This window comes from Phyllobates terribilis, unplaced genomic scaffold, assembly GCF_046119375.1.
Source record: "Phyllobates terribilis strain yellow unplaced genomic scaffold, ASM4611937v1 Scaffold_8__6_contigs__length_399053987, whole genome shotgun sequence".
Lineage (NCBI taxonomy): Eukaryota > Metazoa > Chordata > Amphibia > Anura > Dendrobatidae > Phyllobates > Phyllobates terribilis.
This window is the reverse complement of record NW_027362768.1, coordinates 337,708,217-337,734,802: the sequence shown is the minus strand read 5'-3', so window position 1 is coordinate 337,734,802 and position 26,586 is coordinate 337,708,217. Positions and strand designations below refer to the sequence as shown.

At 40.9% G+C, this 26,586-nt stretch overlaps 1 protein-coding gene across 1 annotated transcript in view; it reads left to right on the top strand.

Moving 5' to 3' along the window:
• LOC141157421 (cadherin-related family member 3-like) overlaps positions 1-26,586 on the top strand; it is a 67,919-nt gene continuing 41,333 nt past the window's right edge. Inside the window, exons 1-10 of the mRNA XM_073644669.1 lie at positions 1-154; positions 1,125-1,321; positions 2,950-3,115; positions 5,462-5,550; positions 11,601-11,701; positions 14,960-15,064; positions 15,304-15,494; positions 17,508-17,685; positions 18,527-18,689; positions 19,506-19,596. Coding sequence (XP_073500770.1) covers positions 112-154; positions 1,125-1,321; positions 2,950-3,115; positions 5,462-5,550; positions 11,601-11,701; positions 14,960-15,064; positions 15,304-15,494; positions 17,508-17,685; positions 18,527-18,689; positions 19,506-19,596 — 1,324 coding nt within the window. The 5' untranslated portion in view covers positions 1-111. The remainder of the gene's footprint in view (positions 155-1,124; positions 1,322-2,949; positions 3,116-5,461; positions 5,551-11,600; positions 11,702-14,959; positions 15,065-15,303; positions 15,495-17,507; positions 17,686-18,526; positions 18,690-19,505; positions 19,597-26,586) is intronic.

Genomic DNA, 26,586 nt, shown 5'->3' with positions numbered 1-26,586 from the left:
CACCTTGGTGAGGTATAATGTTTCTCTGGAAGGAGTGTCCTGCTCGGTATAAGAAATCATCAAGTAGCAGAATTGTAAGGTCACACAGGTCTGCTCAGCAACATCAGCAGGATGAGCATGCGACTGCTGCCGTTATTGTTCAGCATTTTTCAAGGTTAGTTTATATGACTTTGATTTTTTTTTTTTTTGCAGGGGCGTTGGCGTAGCTGTGCTGAAGTTATAGGGGGTACAAATATAGTCACATCTATGCTCTGCAACCTGGTGGGGGGATCCTAAGGCCCTTCAGATGCATTAGAAGACGTTGGTTTTGGAACATGTTGGAGTAAGTTTTCTCCATGGAAAAAGTCAATGGTGGACCCCTGGATTTCTTCTACAGATTTGCCATTTCAAGAGAAACGTTCAACAGGTTTTTGCTATGTAATATGAGAGAAGCATAATGTAGGGGCAGAGACCCTGATTCCAGCGATGTGTCACTTGCTGGTCTGCCTGGTGTAGTTTTGATAAAATCACTATTTTATCTACTGCAGATCTAGCGGTGCTTTGAATGCTAAGCTTTGTATAACTCCGCCCACACCACTGATTGGGCACCTTCTGTGTTCACTGTGCATAGGCAGAAAGCTGCCAATCAGTGGTGGAGACGGGGTTACACAGAGCAGGAGGACTAGAAGTCACGAGACACCTAGTCCTGTAATGATAATCTCCAGCTGATAAAACACTGATTTTATTGAAAAAAATAATACACAGTCCCATAAGTGACACATCACTGGAGAAAGGGACTCATTGCCTACAACAGATTAAATAGCAAAAGCCTGCTGATGGATTCCATTTAAAGTAGGATGGATCTGCACAAAGCTTAACCCCCATTCTCTTTTTATGGGGATAATGCTCAGCATTTCCAAGCGGCATGTGCTGAAATACGAAGCAACGGGCCGCAAATCTATAGTGAAACCCCATGGGCTGCATTATATTAACATAATGTTGCAGTTATCACTGTGGCTGCTACATCTGTCAGATATGTATGTATATATATATATATATATATATATATATATATATATATATATATATATATTTTGTTATATTATTACATACTCTCTTCTGTCATTTGCTCTCCTCTTCACCAGTGATTTCTTCTGCTCCAACATTAAATTTGCCAAACAACGTGACCATTCCGGAAAATGCCCCTCCGAGCACTCTGGTGGCCAAGATCACGGCAACTGCTCTACAATATGATTCGATAGTCGGAGCCCCTTTTATAGTGAACTCAAATCCAGTCATACACCCGTTCACCATTATTCGAAAAGCTGTGAATTACTGGGAGGTAAGAAAAGCTGTTGACTCCGATCAGCGGTCTTACTATAGTTTTATCACCTTTTTAAAGTTTTCATTTTTTTTTTCATCTCCGCGGTTTATTTAGTCTCATCAGATCATTTTTCTATGTAGATTCAGATTAACTGGAATTTATTTCCCATGTCGATGTCGCTGTGCTAACTATTGACATAATTCAGGGAAGATGATGAACAGGTTGCAGATCTAAGGGATTTGGGGGCAAGCTGTTCCCTTGTAAATGACACATCACATTACTTAGCCTTTGTGAAAACCATATATTTACTGTATATACTGTATAAGAAACCGAAAAAAAAGAAAACCTACAAAACAAGGCCAATAATACTGGTGAAAATGAAAAATACATTAAGCTTTATGAGAACAAGAATTTGGTGCACATGGGAAGGGAAAACAACCAGAAGAAAAGTAGGCGCTAATCCAAATGTAAAGCATAAATTATATAAAATCAAAATACGTAGATAATAAATATATGAATAAAGAGAGAGTAAGAAATCACTCCTAGTTATCAGGATGCACGATTATGGTTTATACAGCATTATCATATATAAATAGTCAAATAGTCATGTGATATATATCAACAGTGCAATAGCATAATAGACAATATGGTGTTAGCCCATAGAGCAATGTATAAGCATGCAGTTGTGTCTGCAAGAGACAAGTAAAATGCTATAGTGTATAGATACCCAGGAAAGGCAGCTCCCAGCATATATAATCGTGGTAATGTAATAAAAATTGTATGCATGATGATAAGGATGCGCCCACCCCAACGCGCGTTTCGGCGTCTGCAAATTGATTGTGTGTATGTATGTATATTTCTGACAGAGGCACACGGCACTTGTAAGATTCCTAATTATTAAGTGGTGTGCGCCTTTTAATGAATTCGGTGCATTTAACTCCAGCGGCCCCGTTCATTAAGACTGGCCTGCACAATGCCAGTCTTAATGAATCAGGGTCATTGTTCTCGTTAGCACATCGCCCAGTTTAAACAGGAGATATGCTGCCGATAGCATGAAATTTATGGGGGCAGAATGATCTAACAGTGATCGTTCTAACCCCATCATTCTTCGTCAGCCTGTGTAAAGAGTAGATTGTTGTATATGGAAAAAGGAAATAGAATCTCAAGAAATTAATGATGGAATTCAGGGTTTGGAGAGTGATGCTGATGTTCTAGAATGTGATGACATGATTATATTTGAATAAAATGTTGATTTTTTTGTTTAAGAATAAATGTGGATTGTTGTTCATGGGGAAAAAAATAAGACATCCCCTGAAAATAAGCCCTAACCCATCTTTCAGCGCAAAAAAACAATATAGGACCCTGTCTTATTACCAAACACTTCTGAAAACAAAAGAATCGGCTGATAAAATTCCAATTGTTCAATCCCTCTCTCCGACATTATCTGTTGGAGGAGAGTCGGAGCCCCCCATACACACCAGATAGTTGGACGGTCCCCCAACATTGGCAGGTTTGGCTGACTTGGGAAAACAACCTCCGTCTCCTGTTATCTCTACTGGCAAATCCCACAAAGATTTGGATTGGCGCGTGACATACTGTATTGTGGATTATTATTTCTGCTTTTCTTCGTCCATCCTTCTAACCAGCTAATAACAACCAGTACACCCAAGCTGGACTTTGAAGCCGTCCCTCGATACTCCCTTCAAATCCTTGTTGAAGACAGTAAGGGCACCACAGCCACTCAGTCCATTGTCATTGAGATATCCAAAGTCAACAAACCCCCGGTGTTCACCGGAACTTTGGCCGAAAAAGGTAAATTTGTACCTAATATATGGGATGTGATTTATTACTCTGCCGATAGAAATCCTGACTCCAATGTATGATAAAAAAAAGTATCGAGGATGGTAAGTGACAACCAGATAGGGTTGAAGTCAATGACCATCTTTTATCATCAGGGTTATCTGCTCTGTTTATTAGATTCATGTTTATAGTGTTCAGAAATGTATTTTTCTTGATGGAGAGCTCCAAATCTATGGCATAAGCAAAGGGTGACATGATAATATGCTGTCTACATGCAGCCACCACCAGGGGGCGCTTACTGTATACTGTTTTATTACCAACTCTATGAACTGTATGCAGTGAGCTCGTAGTCTCCCTCTTGTGGTGGCTTCAGATAGAAATAATCCTATCACTTATGTCTGTCTGTACTTGGTACTTAGAGCTCTGGATCATGTAGCAGAATAGTAAATACATCTGTGGTGGATGATGTTTTACTATACAGGAAATCATTTAAGATTTTTGCATAATAAGTTGTGTGTGAAATACATTTATATAAAAAGTCAAATAAAATATGAATCTATCCTTTAAAGTGACACTCAGCAAAACTTTTTTTGAGTAAGGCCAGTTTCTGGAGTTCGTAAAACACAGACGAAGACTTAGCCAAATCACTGGGTTAGCTGACCTAGGCTAAATGCCCCATTTATTCTCATGGCGCAGTTCTCTTAGGTCAAGAGACTGGGTGTTTGGGCTGGGTCTCCTCATCTAAGCATGGAGCTGGCCTGAGAGCTATAGCTAGGCAGTCCTGGGGAAAATGGTTTATTATGATGCGCTCTCTTTTTACCCAAATATCTCAGCCCAAGGGCGCCGTCAGGACGGCAGTATAAATCAGACTGAGATCATACAGGTGCTGTCCCAACCCAAGCTTGATAGCTTTTATGCAGCTGTAACGCTCGGGTTGGGACAGCACTGGCCAGTCCATTTACTGCAATCCGATCTCGGTCCGTTTTATACGGCCGTTGACTGCACCCCCAGGCAGGTGGTTTGTTGACACCCCTATTCTGTCATGCAAGGTGTGGAAAAGACTAAGTGCAACACGATGGGAAGAGGGGAAGGGAGCCCAGACACTAGGGAAAGGGGGAGTGGAGACCTCCTAGGCTGATCTGATATCACCTTGTCTCCCCTATTGTCCCTATATTGATTCCTCACCAATCGCCGTACAGTAACCTAAACCCTGTATTTCCCTAGCGCTTGGCCCTGGATTGGGAATGGGGGATGAGCACTAGTCAGTCCCCACTAACAGCTAAAGACAACAAAGGAGACATACACGGGGAAAAGTTACTTAGCTTAAGCCGACTTCAGAGAGATTACTCCTAAAGTCCTCAAAGCACTAAAGAGGAAGTAAGCAGACTGCAACAGCTCCAAGAGAACAAGTGAATATAACCGGCACCTCCCTATAGCAGGCAGCAAGTATTTAAACACCCAGGCCTGGGTGTCAATTAGCAAGAGGGAGGTAGCCGCTGGGTCCTAGAGTGAGAAAGCTAAGAAGGTGTTTGTAATGCCAAACGAAGAGATCTGCAACCAACTGCAGGGCGACTGTCTGACACTTCTGACACACCCGTGACATCTTCTCTCGACACCAAGCACCTGGGTCAAAATGTCCCAGTTGCCCCCTTTTAGCTCTACCGCTCTGGAGAAAATCACTGCTCACTACAGGTTCCATAGTGGGTGATATCAACTGTCGAACAGGGATTGTAGCGGCATGCAAGAGAAACCTCATGAATCTTCATATTGGCAGGTAATAGGGGATCAAAATGAAAGGGTTCAGAGTCACCACTCCAGGTCAAAGTTGGACTTTCAGGATCATGTCAATATTTGCATTCATAAAAATCAGCTTTGTGCTGTTCCTCTATTATTCCTCCTGGAAATTTCAGTAGTCAAAAGGTTGCGTCTTGACTCCCTACACAGTCTATCACCTTCAGCATGAATCACAGTGTACAGTGATCTAAGAGGTAATGTTTCTCCTTGTGGAGAGTGACAAGCCAAGCCTGGCATGTCAGAGTGAGGAGACTTAAATGCCATCCGTGCACAGTGTGCAGGGAAACGCCTCAATGACAATGGGAATAGTGACACATTGTTATCAATTTATTCTTACATTTCCAGGAAGAACAGCAGAGTTATGATAAAAAAAATGACCTAGTATTGTTATTTCTTGTGAAATGCAAGCATTTTTTAAAACAGACATGTCAGTAGAGGTGATGGGATTGCTTAGGTTTCTTTGTGGATCCTTTCTGCACAAATCATTGGATGTTTTGTGTTATTGATTAGAAACAATGAAGATAACTTCCCAAATTATAAGCCTGTCACTTCTCTCTCTTACAGATGCCGAGCTTTATATTCCTGAAAATACTCCTGTTTCCACTGTCATTTACAAAGTGGCGGCCAAGGACCCGGATAAAGATGTTCTGCAGGTGATAATCACGCAGCTTACAGTATATTGATATTAATTACATTTTGTTTTCCTCTGTTATTCCTCTTGGATATGTATGAATAAAATGACAACTGGTTGTCACTATGCACCTGGAAAAATATAGTGTTTCATCATACAGTCTAATGTTATCAACACTAGTTGGACAATAGTCCAAATAATAGCCGGTACTCACATCTTCTTATAAGAATGGCTTTATTAGTTCAGTAAAATAAAAGGCAAAAATTTGGTTGAACACAACAGCACAAACATTAAAAAGGCAGAAAAGAAATATCCGCTGCGCTCCCAGGCAACATGTGTCAGACCTGCATGGTAGATCCCAGCTTGTCAATGTTTTTTTCACCTTTTTATCCTATTTAATTTTTTTTCCCCTCTTTTCTCGATACATTACATGTTAAAATGAACAGTTTAATTCAAAACTACAACTTGTCCCAAAAGCTGTTATATGGTTAAGTCGATGAAAAAATAAAATAAAAAGAAAGGTAAGAAGGGGAGGAAAAGAAGAGAGCGCAGAAATGAAAATTGGACATGGCAGAAAGGGGTTAATGCTATGGCTGTTCAGTATCTATCTATTTATTATCTATCTCATATCTATCTATCTATCCATTATCTATCCGTCTATCTATCTATCTATTATCTATCCGTCTATCTATCTATCTATCTATTAACTATTTATTATCTATCATCTATTTATTATCTATTATCTATCTATCATCTATCTATCTATCTATCATCTATCTATCCCTCTATCTATCTATCTATCTATGTATCTATCTATCTATCTATCTATCTATCTATCAATCATCTATCTATCTATCTATCTATCTATCATCTATCTATCTATCTATCTATCTATCTATCATCTATCCCTCTATCTATCTTTCTATCTTTCTATCTATCTATCTATCTATCAATCATCTATCTATCAATCATCTATCTCTATCTATCTATCTATCTATCTATCTATCATCTATCTATCCCTCTATCTATCTATCTATCTATCTATCCCTCTATCTATTATCTATCTATCTATCTATCTATTATCTATCTATCATCTATCTATCTATCTATCTATCTATCATCTATCTATCAATCATCTATCTCTATCTATCTATCTATCTATCTATCATCTATCTATCTATCTATCCATCTATCTATCCCTCTATCTATTATCTATCTATCTATCTATCTATCTATCTATCATCTATCTATCATTCCTTTACAGGGATCTTTCCTATTTTGGGAAACTCCTGAACAATTACACAAAGATCCAAAGTGACTGAGAGCCATCCTCACGCGGTTTGGCCCGGATTCTGTACAATGTGGCATTCGGGCAGGATTTGGCAGCGTGCGCATTCCTTTCATCGCCCTTTGTTTTGCCTCCTGGTTCAGCACTTGTAGTATGTGTCGGTGTGTTACCAGGAGACCCGCAGCGACGTCGCTCCTCCGCAGGAACGCGGTGACTTAATTGCCGATTATTGCAAATCCATTAGGTAAATATAATATCTCATTGTGAGCGATTCATGGGGAAATCTCATAAGTAATTATTTATGACAACCAACGTAACCCTATATCATACCAGGCATCTAGAGAAGGGATTATGTGGAGTTGGTCCTTCTTAACCCTTTAAGGACCCAGACAATTTTTGCTTTTTAAATTTTTTTTTTTTTTATTTTATTTTTCCTTTGACATAACCTAATGGGGGCTTGAATATTGCAACATGAGTTGTGGGTTTGAATGACTCCATTCCCAAAAATGAGAAAAAAAATTCCAACTAGGGTGAAATGGTGAAAAAAGCAGATGTATATGTACTATGTAACACAATGGCCTCAGCTCCTGAACCCGCTCCATAGACCCCGGAGAGACCTGAGACGCACCTGAAATCACCTGTGACGAAAATGTATACCACAGGTCTTAAGGGGTTAAAAGAAACTAGACGGAAGACCTGCAATTTAAAGGAATTGTTCCCTTTCGGTAAATTTTCTTATAGGTGCGGTAGTTATTACTGACCCTCTCCGCGTCCTGCCAGCTCTCAGCTTCTGCTCTGGTCTCTGTTATTCGTTTGCAAGGCTGACATCACACAAACAGCACTGCAGCCAATCGCTGTGCTCATCGGCTCTTACTGTGCAGATGGTACGAGCCAATGAGCTCACTGATTTAATTGGTGGTGCATATGTCTAGGAACTGTCCCAATTCCCATTTTCTGTAACTTACCATCCTCTCTTTCTGGCTTCTCTTTATCAGCATTCTGACAGCACTGTAGGAGCTGGAACTTCCTTTCCCTAATTTCTCAATTTGAGCCTGCTGTTGTCTAATAGGTTACCTGCCTTGAAATAAAAAGCCTGCCTCTCTGTTATGTTTGCATGCAGTTTGAAACAGGAAAACAAAAGCACAGAGACAATGACTGTCCCCCCCCCCCCTAGTGTCAGGTACTTTGGACTGATTTTTCGGGGATAAGACCATATGATTTATAAATAAAGTGATTTGCAGATTGTCTATTTATTACATTATCTATCAAATAAGATCAAGTTGTACGAAGGTCCAATGATCACTTAAAGGGATTTTCCACTTCATCGATATTAACACCTTGTCATCAGTATCAGATTGGTGTGGGTCTGACACTTAGCTTTTACCAGCAGGATTTTGGATTGTTCTGGTCCCGTACACTACTTATATCCGACTGCCGTTGGCGCTAATAACAGTTGATCAGGTTGGGTGTCGTATTCTCGCCAATCTGACACGATCCAAAATCCAGCAGGTTAAAAAAAGATTTCACAGTTTCCTAAACATTTTTCGTTCAGATAACAGCATCACGCTTTTGCATGGACTGTGTCTGGAATTGCAGTCAATCTGTCTGTAAAGCGCTGTGGAATTAATGGCGCTATAAAAGTGAGTAAAATAAATAAATAAGGATATCAATCAATCATCAATATAGTGGACAAATCCTTTAAGGAAATTTTCTTTCAAAAGATTGAAAAATCTCTTCTATTTCTGCAGGCTGATACTATGAGTTATAGTCATCACTATTCTATTTAGTATCAGATAGATTTATGGAATCTGTCACCAGGTTTCTGATAACCCATCTGACAGCAGCATGATGTAGAAGCACAGACCCTGATTCCAGCAATGTGTCACTTACTGGGCTGCTTGCTGCAGTATTGATAAAATCCCTGTTTTCTCTGCTGCAGATGTTGCAGTTCTTTGAAGGCTGAGCTCTGTATAACTCCGCCCACAGCACTGATTGGCAGCTTTTTGTGGAAAACTACCAATCAGTGGTGTGGGTGGAGTTATACAGAGCTCATCAATATAGAGGACTATATGGCAGCAGGTTTACTAGTCCTCTAGTAATAATCTCCTGATGATAAAACTGTGATTTTATCAAAACTGTATCAGGCAGCCAAATAGGTGACACATTCCTGAAATCAGGGTCTCTGTCTCTACATTATGCTGCTCTCAGATTAGGTGGCAAAAACCGGATGACAGATTCCCTTTAAGCCATCCAAATATTGGTCGGGATATTAGCTTTGATCTATATGTGTTAAAATCTCATTTAAGGGGTAAGCTTTCTTCTTGTGGAGAGTGACAAGCCTGGCCTTTGATGTCAGAGTAAGGAGACTTGTATGTCATACATGCTCTTCTGGGAAATTAAATATGCAAATTGCCTCTTCAGAGAGGATGAGGACTTGAACTCTAGCGCCACCTATTGGAAGTAGCAATCCTAAAAGTCAATATCAACCCTTTAATGAGCCGTGCAATATGACTTAGGATAAAAGCCAAACCAGAATTTCTATTTGCAGACACGTGTTTCGGGCTGTTGCCTCTCATCAGTGCAAAGCATGAGATCTGATTTGGCTGGGTGCGAGGCTCTTTAATATACAGTTTAGTGTATTTCATATACAGTTTGTACGGGGAAGCTCCTGGCTTCAGAAGCAAGGTGTGACTGCTACCTCTTAACCCTATACTCCAGTGGATACTCCCATCATATGATACTATGACATACAGTTATATGAAAAAGTTTGGGCACCCCTATTAATCTTAAGCTTAATGTTTTATAAAAATTGGTGTTTTCGCAACAGCTATTTCAGTTTGATATATGTAATAACTGTTGGACACAGTAATGTTTCTGCCTTGAAATGAGGTTTATTGTACTAACAGAAAATGTGCAATCTGCATTCAAACAAAATTTGACAGGTGCATAAGTATGGGCACCCTTATCATGTTCTTGTTTTAAATACTCCTACCTACGTTTTACTGACTTACTAAAGCACTTTGTTTGGTTTTGTAACCTCATTGAGCTTTGAACTTCATAGCCAGGTGTATGCAATCATGAGAAAAGCTACTTAAAGTGGCCACTTGCAAGTTGTTCTCCTGTTTGAATCTCCTCTGAAGAGTGGCATCATGGGCTCCTCAAAACAACTGCCAAATGATCTGAAAACAAAGATTATTCAACATAGTTGTTCAGGGGAAGGATACAAAAAGCTGTCTCCGAGATTTAACCTGTCAGTTTCCACTGTGAGGAACATAGTAAGGAAATGGAAGAACACAGGGACAGTTCTTGTTAAGGCCAGAAGTGGCAGGCCAAGAAAAACATCAGAAAGGCAGAGAAGAAGAATGGTGAGATCAGTCAAGGACAATCCTCAGACCACCTCCAGAGAGCTGCAGCATCAACTTGCTGCAGATGGTGTCACTGTGCATCGGTCAACTATACAACGCACTTTGCACAAGGAGAAGCTGTGTGGGAGAGTGATGCGAAAGAAGCCGTTTCTGCAAGCACGCCACAAACAGAGTCGGCTGAGGTATGCAAAAGCACATTTGGAGAAGCCAATTTCTTTTTGGAAGAAGGTCCTGTGGACTGATGAAACCAAGATTGAGTTGTTTGGTCATACAAAAAGGCGTTATGCATGGCGGCAAAAAAACACAGCATTCCAAAAAAACACTTGCTACCCACAGTAAAATTTGGTGGAGGTTCCATCATGCTTTGGGGCTGTGTGGCCAATGCCGGCACCGGGAATCTTGTTAAAGTTGAGGGACGCATGGATTCCACTCAGTATCAGCAGATTCTTGACAATAATGTTCAAGAATCAGTGATAAAGTTGAAGTTACGCAGGGGATGGATCTTTCAGCAAGACAATGATCCAAAACACCGCTCCAAATCTACTCAGGAATTCATGCAGAGGAACAATTACAATGTTCTGGAATGGCCATACCAGTCCCCAGACCTGAATATCATTGAACATCTGTGGGATCATTTGAAGAGGGCTGTCCATGCTCGGCGACCATCAAGCTTAACTGAACTGGAATTGTTTTGTAAAGAGGAATGGTCAAAAATACCTTCATCCAGGATCCAGGAAATCATTAAAAGCTACAGGAAGCGACTAGAGGCTGTTATTTTTGCAAAAGGAGGATCTACTAAATATTAATGTCACTTTTCTGGTGAGGTGCCCATACTTATGCACCTGTCAAATTTTGTTTGAATGCAGATTGCACATTTTCTGTTAGTACAATAAACCTCATTTCAAGGCAGAAACATTACTGTGTCCAACAGTTATTACATATATCAAACTGAAATAGCTGTTGCAAAAACACCAATTTTTATAAATCAATAAGCTTAAGATTAATAGGGGTGCCCAAACTTTTTCATATAACTGTAGTACTAAAATATGCTGCTAAACCATTATGATTGGAGGGGATCTGACTCCGAGGGATTTTTCCCTGCTCAGTGACACTTGTCTTAAACCATAGTGCTGGGAACTTCAACACTTTCCCCTACTAGTGAAGGTGGTTGTCTCACAATTCCTTGCACAGCAGGTGGACGGGAGCTTTGCAACGCCAGGAAAAACTGCGCAGGAGCCGCAGAACTTTACTAGCGCTGCAGAAAGTTCATTCTCAGGATCATGGAAGTCATCAAAGTTTTTCCCAAAGACTATTATAACATGGATTCTAGGTTATAAAATGTCTTACTTCCATGTTCTATATAAATCATTATACACATTGTATATGATGCTTTAATGTCAGTTATTGCTCTGTCACCAGTACTCTCTCACAGTATCTACCGGAAATACAGAATTTCAGATTGACAACACGGGAACCATCATCACCACTGAGCTGTTTGATTATGAAAGTAATATAAAAAGGTAAATATTGTGGGATGTTTCCCCCCCAATCTCTCACAAAGAACACTCAGACCATTACACTAACCTGCCGAGATCAATGATATCAACAGGCTTGACTGACAGTCTAATGTGTGTGGGGGTCTCCCGACTCTCCCCCAACAGATTATGTCGACACCTTGGATTTCCAACAGCCGATCCTTTTGTTCACATTTTTGCTCATATATTGCTTGGTTGAGCCAATCATTCCTGTGAATGGGGGAGTTGGGGGAGATACTTGTCGGCTGAACAATCTTTCATCAGTCAGCTACATGATGAGTATGGGGAGGCATTAGAGATATTTTTAACATTATTGTGTTTATACCAAGCTGTAGGAGAACATCAGCAAGCGTTTAAAGGAATTGTCGAGGATTTATTATTTTTTTTTACTTTGGTCCTAAAAACTGTTGCTAACAGAGACAACCTGGCGATGGCTCTGATCGGTCATGAACTGCGCCTGCCGGTGATTCAGCTGCTCCATGTCAACAGAGCAGCTCTTCTTCTTCCGAGCTGCTCTGTTGATGGGCAGTTAGGCAGCACGGAGCTGGCTGTCAATCTACATGACGTTGGCATTCACACCCTGTCGACAGAGCAGCTCTTCTTCTTAGCTGCTCTGTCGATGGGCAGTTAGGCAACAGGGACATGGCTGTCAATCAGCATGATGTTGGCATTCACATTCTGTTGACAGAGCAGCTCTTCTCCTTCCAAGCTGCTCTGTCGATGGGCAGTTAGGCAACAGGGACCTGGCTGTCAATCTACATGATGCTGGCATTCACATTCTGTCGACAGAGCAGCTCTTCTTCTTCCAAGCTGCTCTGTCGATGGGCAGTTAGGCAACAGGGACCTAGCTGTCAATCTACATGATGTTGGCATTCATGCCCTGTCGACAGAGCAGCTCTTCTTCTTCCAAGCTGCTCTGTCAAAGGGCAGTTAGGTAGCAGGGAGCTGGCTGTCAATCTACATGATGTTGGCATTCATGCCCTGTCGACAGAGCAGCTCTTCTTCTTCCAAGTTGCTCTGTCGAAGGGCAGTTAGGCAGCAGGGAACCAGCTGTCAATCTACATGACGTTGGCATTCACACCCTGTAGATTGAGCAGCTCTTCTTCTTCCAAGCTGCTGTGTCGAAGGGCAGTTAGGCAGCAGGGAGCTGGCTGTCAATCAGCATGACGTTGGCATTCACACCCTGTCGACAAAGCAGCTCTTGCTCTTCCAAGCTGCTCTGTCGATGGGCAGTTAGGCAACAGGGACCTGGCTGTCAATCTACATGATGTTGGCATTCACACCCTATCGACGGAGCAGCTCTTCTTCTTCCAAGCTGCTCTGTCGATGGGGCGTGACTGCTGATTGACAGTCGGGTCTTCGCAGGTTGGTAGAGGTGAGCTGGCAGTCAATCAGCGTGTCGTTGGGAGTCATGCCCTGTCAACAGAGCAGAGCAGAAGAGAAGTCACTGCTCTGTTAATGTGACGTAAGCAGAAGCCGCTGAATCGCTGGCAGGAATGATCTGTGAACGCTCTGTGCAAGCAGAGATCAGTGCCGGGCACGAAAAAAAAAATTAAATAGTCCTGGACAACCCCTTTAAAGGGAACCTCTCACATTCTAAATGCAGTCTGATCTGTGGAGAGCACAGTATAGAGAAGGAAAAAATTATATATAGGTTTCTTGTAAAAGATTCTGTATAACTTATGTTTTTTTTTCTTTTTTGAAACTCCTGGTGTCTGTATGTATATGAGTCCAGTGGGCGGTCCTGATCAGTGATTGACAGCTCTCTCTGCATGCACAGTCACACAGGGCAGACTGTCAATCGCTAATAGGACCGCCCACTGGACTCATATGTTATTCATTAAAATCCAAGGTGTTTGAATACGTCAGTGTCCAGTCCTACTCAGTGATTAACAGCTATCTCTACGTGTACAGTCATATAGAGAACACCAGGGATTTCTACAAATAAAATACAAGTTATACAGAAAATATTCCCACAAACATGTATATCATTCTGCTCAGCTCCCCCTGCTCTATAATGTTCTGCCTACAAATCAGACACCATTTTCAACATGGCAGGTTCCCTTTAATACTTTTGTGGTGTGATTACAGGGAAGATGAAGGATCACATTGCGCCTATTGAAATCAATATACTGTCAATATAGGAGTCTAATGTGCTGGGTCCTCCAAAGCCAGAGGGATGCTGTTTATAGTCACTACCTTACAGCTAATTGACAGAGTTTATAAATGAGCTCCTTCTATCTACTGCCCTATAATGCCCTAATAGAGTATTATATAGTATTATATCAAAGTATTTAGAGAAATGCAGAATTGACCCCTATTATAGAGCGTATGCCCATCTTTAAGGAAAAGACTGTCATCTTACTTGGAACCGCTCTACCCTCTATATTGCTAGCAGTAGCAGCATCTCTTGCACTGGTAGTCAGGTCTTTCAAAGCTACTTATTTGAATGACCAGCATGTAATGCAGCTTTTTGCCTGTAGTGGCCGCTGCTGAGAAAATGTATGGCCAATCACAGCTTAGTCAGGCGATCAGCTGTTTCAGATACTGAACTTTACACCAATCAACTGATTGCTGAGCTGACTGATCAACTTTAGGTTTGGACAACACTATAAATTATGGGATTGCTGTATGAGTAATACTTCTAATATGCTTTTTATCAGAAAGCAGATAATACATGGAACATACACAGAGGCTGCACTAGAGTACGGCACATGGTATTGTATTCTGTCAGATAAAGAAGACCTGCCACTTCCCATAAATATAATTTTTTTTTACCTTGTGTAAATGCCGCTGTTCTCCTGAATCCGGCAATGTTTTTCTTTTGTTCCTGCGCCTCTCCATTGCTGAGATACAGCCCCCTCTTATATAATCTAGTTTTTTTAGCCAACTGGGTGGCCCTCTAGAAGACAGAGGAGTTGAAGACCACGCCCACTTTGCTTAAGAGTCTCGATTTATATACAGGGAAGAGTGGGCCATATCTTGGGAATGGAGAGGTGCAGGAACAAAAGAAAAACATTGCCGGATTCATGAGAACGGCGGCATTTACAACGGGTTAAAAAAAAAACATATTCATGACAAGTGACAGGTCCCCTTTAAGGCCAGAACTATACAGTGACTTTGGCTGCTACTCACGGTCAATGATTGGACTATAATGTTGCCGACATCAAAAAGCTTGAGGCATTTTAGCACAATAATGATCTTTATCTTCATAAATATAATGTATTATTTTTTTCCGTGCAGCTATACCATCACAGTTACCATAAGTGACGGTTCTCTTTCCAACTCTGCAAAAATAATGGTTCATATCACAAATGTGAATGACAACGACCCAGCTCTTACTTGTGTGTAAGTATTCATTGTATCGTTCATTAAATTGGCCTATAGTAGAGGCTCACAGCAATGCAAAATCTGTCACCAGACACCCATCTGCCATGAGCCATTTATATTACCACTGTCTCCCTATGTAGCAGAGACGTCTATGACCTTCTTTTGCACCCTGGTCCAGGAGTGACTGCTTCCTCTGCACTCCCTATAGCTACACCACTGAGATGAAGAAATAACTTTTTAATATTGTCTTTTATTAGCCTTTACAGTATTACAACCGCTGGCACTACCACCCAGACCAAAACCTCCGGCAACACGGTGACCATACAGCTAAATGAGGAGCTTCCAACTGGAACGACTGTGAGCACCTGCACGGGCTCTGACGCCGACCAGATGAATGACCTCGTTTTTCTCCTGGACCCTGGAAATCCTTATTTTTCTATTAGCAAAGGTGAATTCTGTTATTAAAAGACAAAAAATAAATCATTAATGTGTTACTTTCCTAAACATACAGTGGGTACGGAAAGTATTCAGACCCCTTTAAAGTTTTCACTCTTTGTTTCATTGCAGCCATTTGGTAAATTCTAAAAAGTTCATTTTTTTTTCTCATTAAAGTACACCCTGCACCCCATCTTGACTGAAAAAAACAGAAATGTAGAAATTTTTGCAAATTTATTAAAAAAGAAAAACCGAACTCTCACATGGTCATAAGTATTCAGACCCTTTGCTCAGTATTGAGTAGAATCACCCTTTTGAGCTAGTACAGCCATGAGTTTTCTTGGGAATTATGCAACAAGTTTTTCACACCTGGATTTGGGGACCCTCTGCCATTCTTCCTTGCAGATCCTCTCCAGTTCCGTCAGGTTGGATAGTGAACATTGGTGGACAGCCATTTTCAGGTCTCTCCAGAGATGCTATATTGGGTTTAGGGCTCTGGCTGGGCCAGTGAAGAATGGTCACAGAGTTGTTCTGAAGCCACTCCTTTGTTATTTTAGCTGTGTGCTTAGGGTCATTGTCTTGTTGGAAGGTGAACCTTCGGCCAAGTCTGAGGTCCAGAGCACTCTGGAAGAGGTTTTCATCCAAGATATCTCTGTACTTGGCTGCATTCATGTTTCCTTCAATTGCAACCAGTCGTCCTGTCCCTGCAGCTGAAAAACACCCCCATAGCATGATGCTGCCACCACCATGTTTCACTGTTGGGATTGTATTGGGCAGGCGATGAGCAGTGCCTGATTTTCTCCACACATACTGCTTAGAATTATCACCAAAAAGTTCTATCTTCATCTCATCAGACGAGAGAATCTTATTTCTCATAGTCTGGGAGTCATGTGTTTTTGAGCAAACTCTATGTGGGCTTTCATATGTCTTTCACTGAGAAGAGGCTTCTGTCGGGCCACTCTGCCATAAAGGCCAAACTGGTGGAGGGCTGCAGTGATAGTTGACTTGGTGGAACTTTCTCCCATTTCCCTACTGCATCTCTGGAGCTCAGCCACAGTGATCTTGGGATTATTCTTTACCTCTCTCACCAAGGCTCTTCTCCCTAGATTGCTCAGTTTGGCTGGACGGCCAGGTCTAGGAAGACTTCTGGTGGTCCTAAACTTCTTCCATTTAAGGATTATGGAGGCCACTGTGCTCTTAGGAACCTTGAGTAATACAGAAATTCTTTTGTAACCTTGGTCAGATCTGTGCCCTGCCACAATTCTGTCTCTGAGCTCCTTGGGCAGTTCCTTTGAGCTCATGATACTCAATTGGTCTGACATACACTGTGAGCTGTGAGGTCTTATATAGACAGGTGTGTGCCTTTCCAAATCAAGTCCTTTCAGTTTAATTAAACACAGCTGGACTCCAATAAAGGAGTAGAACCATCTCAAGGAGGATCACAAGGAAATGGACAGCATGTGACTTAAATATGCATGTCTGAGCAAAGGGTCTGAATACTTATAACCATGTGATATTTCAGTTTTTCTTTTTTAATAAATTTGCAAAAATTTCTACATTTCTGTTTTTTTCAGTCAAGATGGGGTGCAGAGTGTACTTTAATGAAAAAAAATTGAACTTTTTAGAATTTACCAAATGGCTGTAATGAAACGAAGAGTGAAACATTTAAAGGGGTCTGAATACTTTCCGTACCCACTGTATGTAAAGTTTAGAAAATGACATCCACTTTTTAATTCTAGAAACACCCCCACTCTTTTGCTTTTGTGGTATCTGAAATTGCAGCCTACCCCCTTTAAAGTGAATGAGATTGATCTACAATATCGGGCAGACCCCATTAACAAGAATGGCATTGCAGTTTCTAAATCACTGCTAGCCCCTTTTTAATTTAGAATTTCCTGTTATTTGCAAATTGATCTAGTATTACATGACCATGTATTCATTTGAATGTAGAGTTACTGTGGGGTGCACGTAATATCTCCAAAATAATTGGTAATATGTGATGTTTAGAAATATTTCTATTTAACAGAGACGGGAACGGTGGTGATCATGTCCAGGATGGACAGCGAGGCCTCCGGGTTTGTTAGCGTGCAGTCCTACACCGTGAAAGTGTGTGACCGAGACAATAAGTGTGCAGCAATCCTAGCGACTGCAAATATTCTTCCGATTAATGACAACCCCCCATTCTGCGATTCTTATATGTACAGGTATCATCTTTCCATCTATCTATCTATCTATCTATCTATCTATCTATCTATCAATCATCTATCTATCTATCTATCTATTATCTATCTATCTATTTATCTATCTATCTATTATCTATCTATCATCTATCTATCATCTATCTATCTATCATCTATCTCCCTATCTATTATCTATCTATCTATCATCTATCTATTATCTATCTATCTATCATCTATCTATCATCTATCTCCCTATCTATTATCTATCTATCTATTATCTATCTATCATCTATCTATCTGTCTATCTATCTATCATCTATCTATTATCTATCTATCTATTATCTATCTATCTATCCCTTTATCTATCTATCTATTATCTATCTATCCCTCTATCCCTCTATCTATCTATCCCTTTATCTATCTATCTATTATCTACCTATCCCTCTATCCATCTATCTATCTATCTATCTATCTATCATCTATCTATCTATCCCTCTATCTGTCTATCTATCTATCTATCTATCTATCCTTCTATCTATCTATCTATCTATCTATCTATCTATCTATCTATCTATTATCTATCTATCTGTCTATCTATCTATCTATCCCTTTATCTATCTATCTATCTATCTATCTATCCCTTTATCTATCTATTATCTATCTATCTATCTATCTATTCTGGGTTCAAATCCCACTGAGGACAACATCTGCAAGCAGTTTGAATGTTCTCCCCGTGTTTGTGTGGGTTTCCTCCGGGTTCTCCGGTTTCCTCCCACACTCCAAACACGTACTGATAGGGAATGTAGATTGTGAGCCCCAATGGGGACAGCGATTTATTCCACTACTTATATCTTTTTCCATTTAGTTTTGTAGAAGCGGAGCCCATTACTAAAGACACCACAGTGGCAACTCTCAATTGTCATGATCCGGATGTCCCTCCAAATCTCCTGGTATATAGACCCCATTCTGGTCCACTGGGTGTGGATAAATTATTCCAGCAGGCAGCAAATAATTCTCCAGTTATACAAGTAGGTGCATTTTATAACCACTTTGTATTTAATCTCGTTTTTATGACGCATTACTATAGACATCTTTATGTGAACAGAGAAGGATTCCCTCAAATCTTCACAAATGTGGAGAGCGTTTCCAAAAAGTGTCTCTTGGGAAGACAGAAAAAAACATTGATATCAATTAGCACTGTGTAATACTTAATTTTCCTCTATGGTTGTGCTTAATGACCAATATTGTTTAAACAAAATTTGCATTTATCAATAGTACCAGCAAATATAAGAATCGTTGTGCTTCTTTTTTCTCTTATGAGCCACCTCTCTCGCCACCATCTGCCTCCTGAACTCATTAATCACTCTGAAATCCTGCTAAAATCTGTCTTGCCCAAGACTAGACAGGCAACTAGATCACTGAGTGATCAAATTACAGTGGCTTATTGAAGTCTACGGAGAGGGAAATAACAAAGTGAGAGAGACACACACAGATGCCGCTGCTGTTTTTTGTGTTTTATCTCACCCCAGAGGCTGGACTCACAGCTACATTGCTCAATACTGCTGTATAATGTCTTCAATATGCCGCTGCTGCTTTTGAACATGTCTTACATAGAGACAGGAAAGCAGAAATCCCTAATATCTGTGTGTGCAGTGTAATGGAAACATCATGGCAGCTCGTCTCTACCCACTAGCTCAGAGACAACTGAAAATCATAGTTATATAACTGATGAAAATGCAGGATAGAAGTCATATACTGGCCAGAAATCGCCAGAATCGGAGTATTTTGTATATAATTTTTTCATTTACTTTTTTTCCTTCTTTGTTTCCCCATTATATTACTAGATAAGCCGTAATCTTGTGTATGACACAGATCCAGTCACCACCTATGAGATGATGTTATCAGTATCAGACTCACCAGACGCTGCACACACTGGTAAATAATATATACATACATATATGTTTGTGGTCCTTAAATAGGAACCTTCTTTACTCCAGACGTATTGGAAGCAGGAAAATTCCCTTTGCATGAAATCTGCAGCAAATGTGCAGCAAAGTCTGCATGTATTTGCTGTGGATCCATCATTCACTTTCACCATCTCATTGAAAAGTGTGAAATCTATTGTGAAAATCTACTGCAGATTTAATATGTTTGGATGTGATTTGCTGCAATTAGAGATCTAGAAATGGAATAATTCATGTAGAAAGTATATTAGAAAACTTTCCATCCTGCCTATGCATCAGCCTTTATTTGCTGAAACTTGACTAATCCTGTGAAAGTAGCATGGACCATGACTGCATACAGATCCGTGCACAGAAATCTAGATCCAGGTACCAGTGTGATAAACTCAGCTTCACTATAGCATGAAGAGCAGTGATGATACCCACTATGCCAGTCATGGTCCATGGACCCCATAATGGTATTTACAAGGCTCCATCTGAAAGCCCAAGTGCCTCCATACCTACGAGGGTAAAGCTGCTTCTCGTTACTGAGTATGTAACGCACATACGTGGTGTATACCGGAGAATTCTTGCTGTTTGATCAATGTTGGTTGCTCTGTAGAGAATAACATGTGTTGCAGATATTTTCTACGTTCATGTTTTCTGTGATACCGGATAGCTTCAAGGAAAAATCAATATCTGCAAGTTCTGTCTGATGCTCTGCTAAGGGATAATCCACATTGCTCTGATGGATACCTTTGATTCTGTCAAAGGTTGCTATGGAACAGAAGTATCTATCTATTATCTATCTATCTATCTATCTATCTATCTATCTATCTATCTATCTATCTATCTATCTATTATCTATCAATCTATTAACTATCTATTATCTATCTATCTATCTATCTATCTATTATCTATCAATCTATTAACTATCTATTATCTATCTATCCCTCTATCTATCTATCTATCTATCTATTATCTATCAATCTATTAACTATCTATTATCTATCTATCTATCTATCTATTATCTATCTATCTAACTATCTATTATCTATCTATCTATTATCTATCTATCTATCTCATTTCTATCTATTATCTATCTATCTATCTATCTATCTAATGTTATCTATCTATCTATTATCTATCTATTATCTATCTATTTCATTTCTATCTATCTATCTATCTATCTATCTATCTATGTATCTCTCTATCTATCTATCTATCTATCTATCTATCTATCTATCTATCTATCTATGATCTATCTATCCAGGGTCGGACTGGGATGTCCGGGGCCCACAGGGGAAATTGACTCTAGGGGCCCACCCTACAGCCATATGCACATACCCGTTAGCCGTTACCCCTGTTATAGCGGAGCGTCGCCTGTAACACACAGGCGGCTCCTGCACATCTACTGTGCACCACTATAACTGGGATGTACAATTATGGTATGTTACATTACAGGGGTTCTTTAATGAAAACAATTTATCACTGATCCACAGGTTAGGTAAGAGATATCTTATTGATCGGTGGAATCCGACCATTGGAAACCACACCGATCAGAAGAATGGGGAACCTTTATCACTTACTAGATGGTGGCCCGATTCTAACGCATCGGGTATTCTAGCATATGTCTCCCGACCCTCCTTTATAATGCCCCATGCAGGAAGTCACATCCCCCGCATATAATACCCAATGCAAGATGTCACATCCCCCGCATATAATGCCCCATGCAGGAAGTCACATCCCCCATATATAATGCCCCATGCAGGATGTCACCTCTCCCCCATATAATGCCCCATGTAGGATGTGACCTCTCCCCCCATATAATGCCCCATGCAGGATGTGACCTCTCCCCCCATATAATGTCCCATGCAGGATGTCACCTCTCCCCCATATAATGCCCCATGCAGGATGTGACCTCTCCCCCCATATAATGCCCCATACAGGATGTCACCTCTCCCCCATATAATGCCCTATGTAGGATGTCACCTCTCCCCCATATAATGCTCCATGCAGGATGTGACCTCTCCCCCCATATAATGCCCCATGCAGGAAGTCACCTCTCCCCTTCATATAATGCCCCATGCAGGAAGTCACCTCTCCCAACCATATAATGCCCCATGTAGGATGTCACCTCTCCCCCTATATAATGCCACATGCAGGAAGTCACCTCTCCCCCCCATATAATGCCCCATGTAGGATGTCACCTCTCCCCCCATATAATGCCCCATGCAGGATGTCACCTCCCCCCCCATATAATGCCCCATGCAGGATGTCATATCCCCTGTATATCCATCCCCCCATAGTGCCCCATGCAGGTCCCCTATGGCCCCATACAAAAAAAAAAAATCCAATACTCACCTCTCTTCTCAGCTGCTTCTCTGGACTCCAGCGTAGCCCGCATGTTGACGCTGTGCGCTGTGACCGGTCAGGAGAGAGCGCGGTGTAAAGACGTCACCACGCCCTCTGACCTGAGACGTCACAAAGCATCAGTGGAAGACACTGGAGCTGCTGCGGAGGCACGGGGAGGGGTAAGTATGACGCCAGGGTCCTGATCGACCGGGGGGAGGGACGGGAGGAGAGGGGAGGGACGGGAGGAGAAGGGAGGGGAGAGGGGAGGGGAGAGGAGGGGAGGGGAGGGGTAAGTATGACGCCGGGTGCCGGGGTCCTGATCGAGCGGGGAGAGGGACGGGAGGAGAGGGGAGGGGAGAGGAGGGGAGGGGAGGGGCGTCACACTTGTCCTCGGGAGATAAGCGGCCGTAGCCGCTGATCTCCCGACGATAGCCGCATGTAGGTCAGCGGCGCCTGCGGTCGGGGGACTTATGCTGCAAGTAGCCAGCTGCATCTCCCGGCTGCATCGCCGCTGACCTCCGTGCCGCACATGAGCCGCTAACGGCCGCCATGTTTTTCAGAAATGCCGCATCGCTGATTGGCCGCGGCCGGACCAATCAGCGACCCGGGATTTCCAGGACAGACAGACAGACAGACAGACAGAAAGACAGACAGACAGATAGACAGACAGACAGACAGACAGACGGGATAAGACAATTATATGGTAGACAAGTAATTTATCCTATTATCTTGACACTATTCTCCAAACTCATGTTAAAAGCCTATCCAGTCATTTGGATGACTCTGGTCATCTGATTAGGATTTTACAGGGCATAACTTGGGAAGATTCATATTTATTTATTACACTTGATGTCGCCTCATTATACACTAATGTCAAACACAACATTGGTTTACATTGCATTAATCTATTTTTGTTGAAAGATGCAAGGTTAAGTAAACCACACAAAGCTTTTATTCTGGAAGGTTTGAATTTTATTTTGCAAAATAATTTTTTTAAGTTCCAAAATAATGTTTATCATCAAAAATGTGGCACAGCTATGGGGACAAGGGTAGCCCCAAGCTATGCAAACTTATTTATGGGCGTTTTTGAAGAAAAATGTATATATAATTCCAGATACAATGCCAACATTATTCTGTACGAGAGGTTTATAGATGATCTTTTTATTATTTGGAAAGGGGATCCACAAACAGTTTCATGCTTTTTATCTTATCTTAATTCTAATGATTGGGGGATTACTTTTACTCCTACAATAGGGAAAGATTTTATTAACTTTTTAGGTATCACCATCTCTCATCAGGGACAACATGTAATTACTAAAACTTTTTTTTAAGATGTGGATGCTAATAGTTATATCCATTTTTCCAGCGGCACTATAAAAAGTGGCTTAAAAATGTCCCTTTTAACCAGTTTCAACTGATAAAACGTAACTGCAGTAATGAGGTTGATTTTGAATCACAAGCCAATATCTTGCATGAGCATTTTCATAGGCAAAGTTACTCCAAAGGGCTTATCAAGCGCGCTTATCAGAAAACTAGGAACTTATCACAAAAACAGTGCATTCAGCCCAAAACTGCCCCACAGGCTCGTTAAGGTGATGATTTTAATTGTAATTTTATCACAACTTTTAATTCAGCACATGAGTCCATTCGAAACTCACTGCACAAACATTGGTACATTCTTCTAAAAGATCCGATTCTGTATTTTCTCATTCCTAAACAGCTCAAGGTTACCTTCAGGCGAGCCCCTACACTGAGAAACATCCTAGCCCCCAGCCGCCTGAAACACACGACCCCCAGTGGTACACGCACCAATAAACGTTCACAAAAAATGGGAGCTTTAAATGCTTTTCAAGAAAATGCCTTTGTTGCAACAGCTTTAAACATAATACCCAAACTTTTAAATCTAACCATACAGGTGAAGTTTTTACTATCAAGTCAATTATGAGCTGTCAGTCTCGCTTCATTATATACCTCATGTGGCCTGCAGTACGTGGGCAGGACCACCCAGACACTACACCGAAGGCTTAACTCTCATCGGTCCAATATTGTAAAAGGTTTCATGAAGCATGGTTTATCCCGGCATTGCTCATTGGTACACGGTAAGAATGCCACAGGCATCTCTATCATACCAATTGAATCCATTTGCCTTGATCTCCCAAACCCTCTCGAAGAGAAAAGAAATATATTGGAAATACAGGATCAGCACCTTTAAACCCTATGGACGCAATGAAATTACTGAGATTTTTATTTAATTATTTATTTTATTCTATTTTATCTCTGCACAGTCGTTGCATAGGGTCGCAGATCCTTTTTCTTATGTATTTTTTTAGGTACTTTTTCTTATGTATTTTCATACCCTTCTGATTGTTATTTTAATATTACTTTCTATTAATATTCCCATTTTTAATTCTATATCACAATGTTTGTTATCCTAAATAATCAACATACACATGATATTGGATCCAATTTATCCATTTTTTGAAAATTATTTTTTTAATTTTTTTGATTTTAAATTATTCCGTGCTTATTGTTTTATTATTCTTGTCCATGATTTTATATTTATGAAAATTATTATCCCCATTTCATTTTTCGTCCCCCTTTTTAACTCTTTTTTTTTGGTTAGTTTCCACCCATTAGTCTCACTACTCCTTCCGCGGCACTTTCTGGCCCCTATTCAATGGCTCATATTGAGTTCAAATCCGATTTCTCCTGCACTCCAAACTGCAGTCTTTACAACACTTTTTGTCCTTTTTATTCATTTATAAGTATAGTTTCCTTTTCTGTATCACCTTTCCCTCATCCATCTCGAAGGCTCCTTTTGTTAAATGTTGCCCTTCTGATGTCCGTACACGGCCCCGTCCCAGGTTCTAATCACATTTCTCCTACACTCCAATCACTTCTCCCCATCAATTTGTCTTTTATTTATGTGGTACCATTTATATGTGCATTTCCCCTCTTTCCTTTGTCCCCTTTCCCACATTTGCCTGGGTGGCTCCCCTGTTAAATATTCACTCACTGGCTTCTATTCACCACCCCATCCTGGGGTCTTATCCCACTTCTCCCACATTGCAATCATTCAACTGTTCTCATTTTATCAGTACTAAGGATGGTCCCCCCCCCCCCCAACTTTAATCTATTTGAAATTGCCAGTTGAACGTCCCTCCCCTTCCTAATTTCCCCATTGTTTTAAGTGTTCCTGTGGGTGTTCTCTATGTAACTGGCATCCATTTTGGGCCTTTAAAAACTCATCCATTCTCATGCTGTACACATTTGTTTTTTTAACTTGAAAAATATGCCGGTTGAAACGCGTTGTTAATAAAAAGCCTTTTCATCATCATCATCATCATCTCTGAAGAATTGATTTACTTCAGCAGCGCAGCCCACTTACGTGTTTATCCAACTGGATCCTTTATCCCTGACAGGACACTTTTATCCCCATTTTAAAATAGAGCTGCAGGTGGGATGACTGACCGCAGATCCATTCATTCTCTTTGGGGGCTTCCAGAAAAAAAACAAGAGCAGAGCTTGCAGCCACTGAGGGAATGAATGGATCGGTGGTCGAGTTGCCCATGAGCTCCAGACTAATGGGGAGAAAAGCTCCACATTCGGCAGATAGGTGCAGGTCCCAGCAGTCAGACCCCCACTAATCAATAATTTATCCTTAGGTCACGTTCACACATTCGGTATTTGGTCAGAATTTTACATCACTTATTTGTAAGCCAAAACCAGGACAGGAACAATCAGAGGAAAAGTATAATAGAAACACGTCACCACTTCTGGATTTATCACCCACTCCTGGTTTTGGTTTACAAATAATGATGTAAAATCCTGACCAAATAATGAACGTGTGAATGTGGCCTTAGGATAAGAGATTACTTGTTTTCACCGGAGAACCTTTCTAAGTGCATATTTGCTATTGTGTAATAGACACAGGACAGGGAGGGGTTAAATGTCAAAGCAATTAATCTCTATTGGAAATAAAGAATCTTCTACTTATTGATATCAGCGAGAACAAGTGAATCCTCCATACACAACGTAATCTCCTATACCAAGACCAATAATACCACATAGAAGGGGACAAATATTGTCACACTATGACCAGACCACATATTACCACCACATAGTGACCGAATAATACCACATACAAGGGAAAAATACCAACACACCAGTGCCCGACCGCATATTACCACGATATAGTGACCATCACTTCTTCCATCCAGGACTCGTCGCTGAGGAAAATAACACACAGTTATCAATAGCTGATCACTTCTACAGCACATTCCCACTTATTCCCTGATTTCTACACTACAGCAGATGAAGAAAAAAAGCGACATAGTGCCGCCCTGCACAGTAACAGGACCTTCCTTTTGTTACTCCCCCATGGAGAACAGTATCCTCAAACGTAAATTATAAACAGCAGTAATGTTCCCTACAGTAATTATGTCCCCACTTGTCACCATAAACTAATAATACCTCATTCTGGCCCCCATACTGTAATTGTCACCCATCCTGGCCCCCTTTATTTAATAATATCCCCCATCCTAGGCTCTCATGCATCTCCTCACCCATCCTGGGCCTGTATGTATCCCCCCCACCCATCCAGGGCCTGTATGTATCCTCCTCACCCATC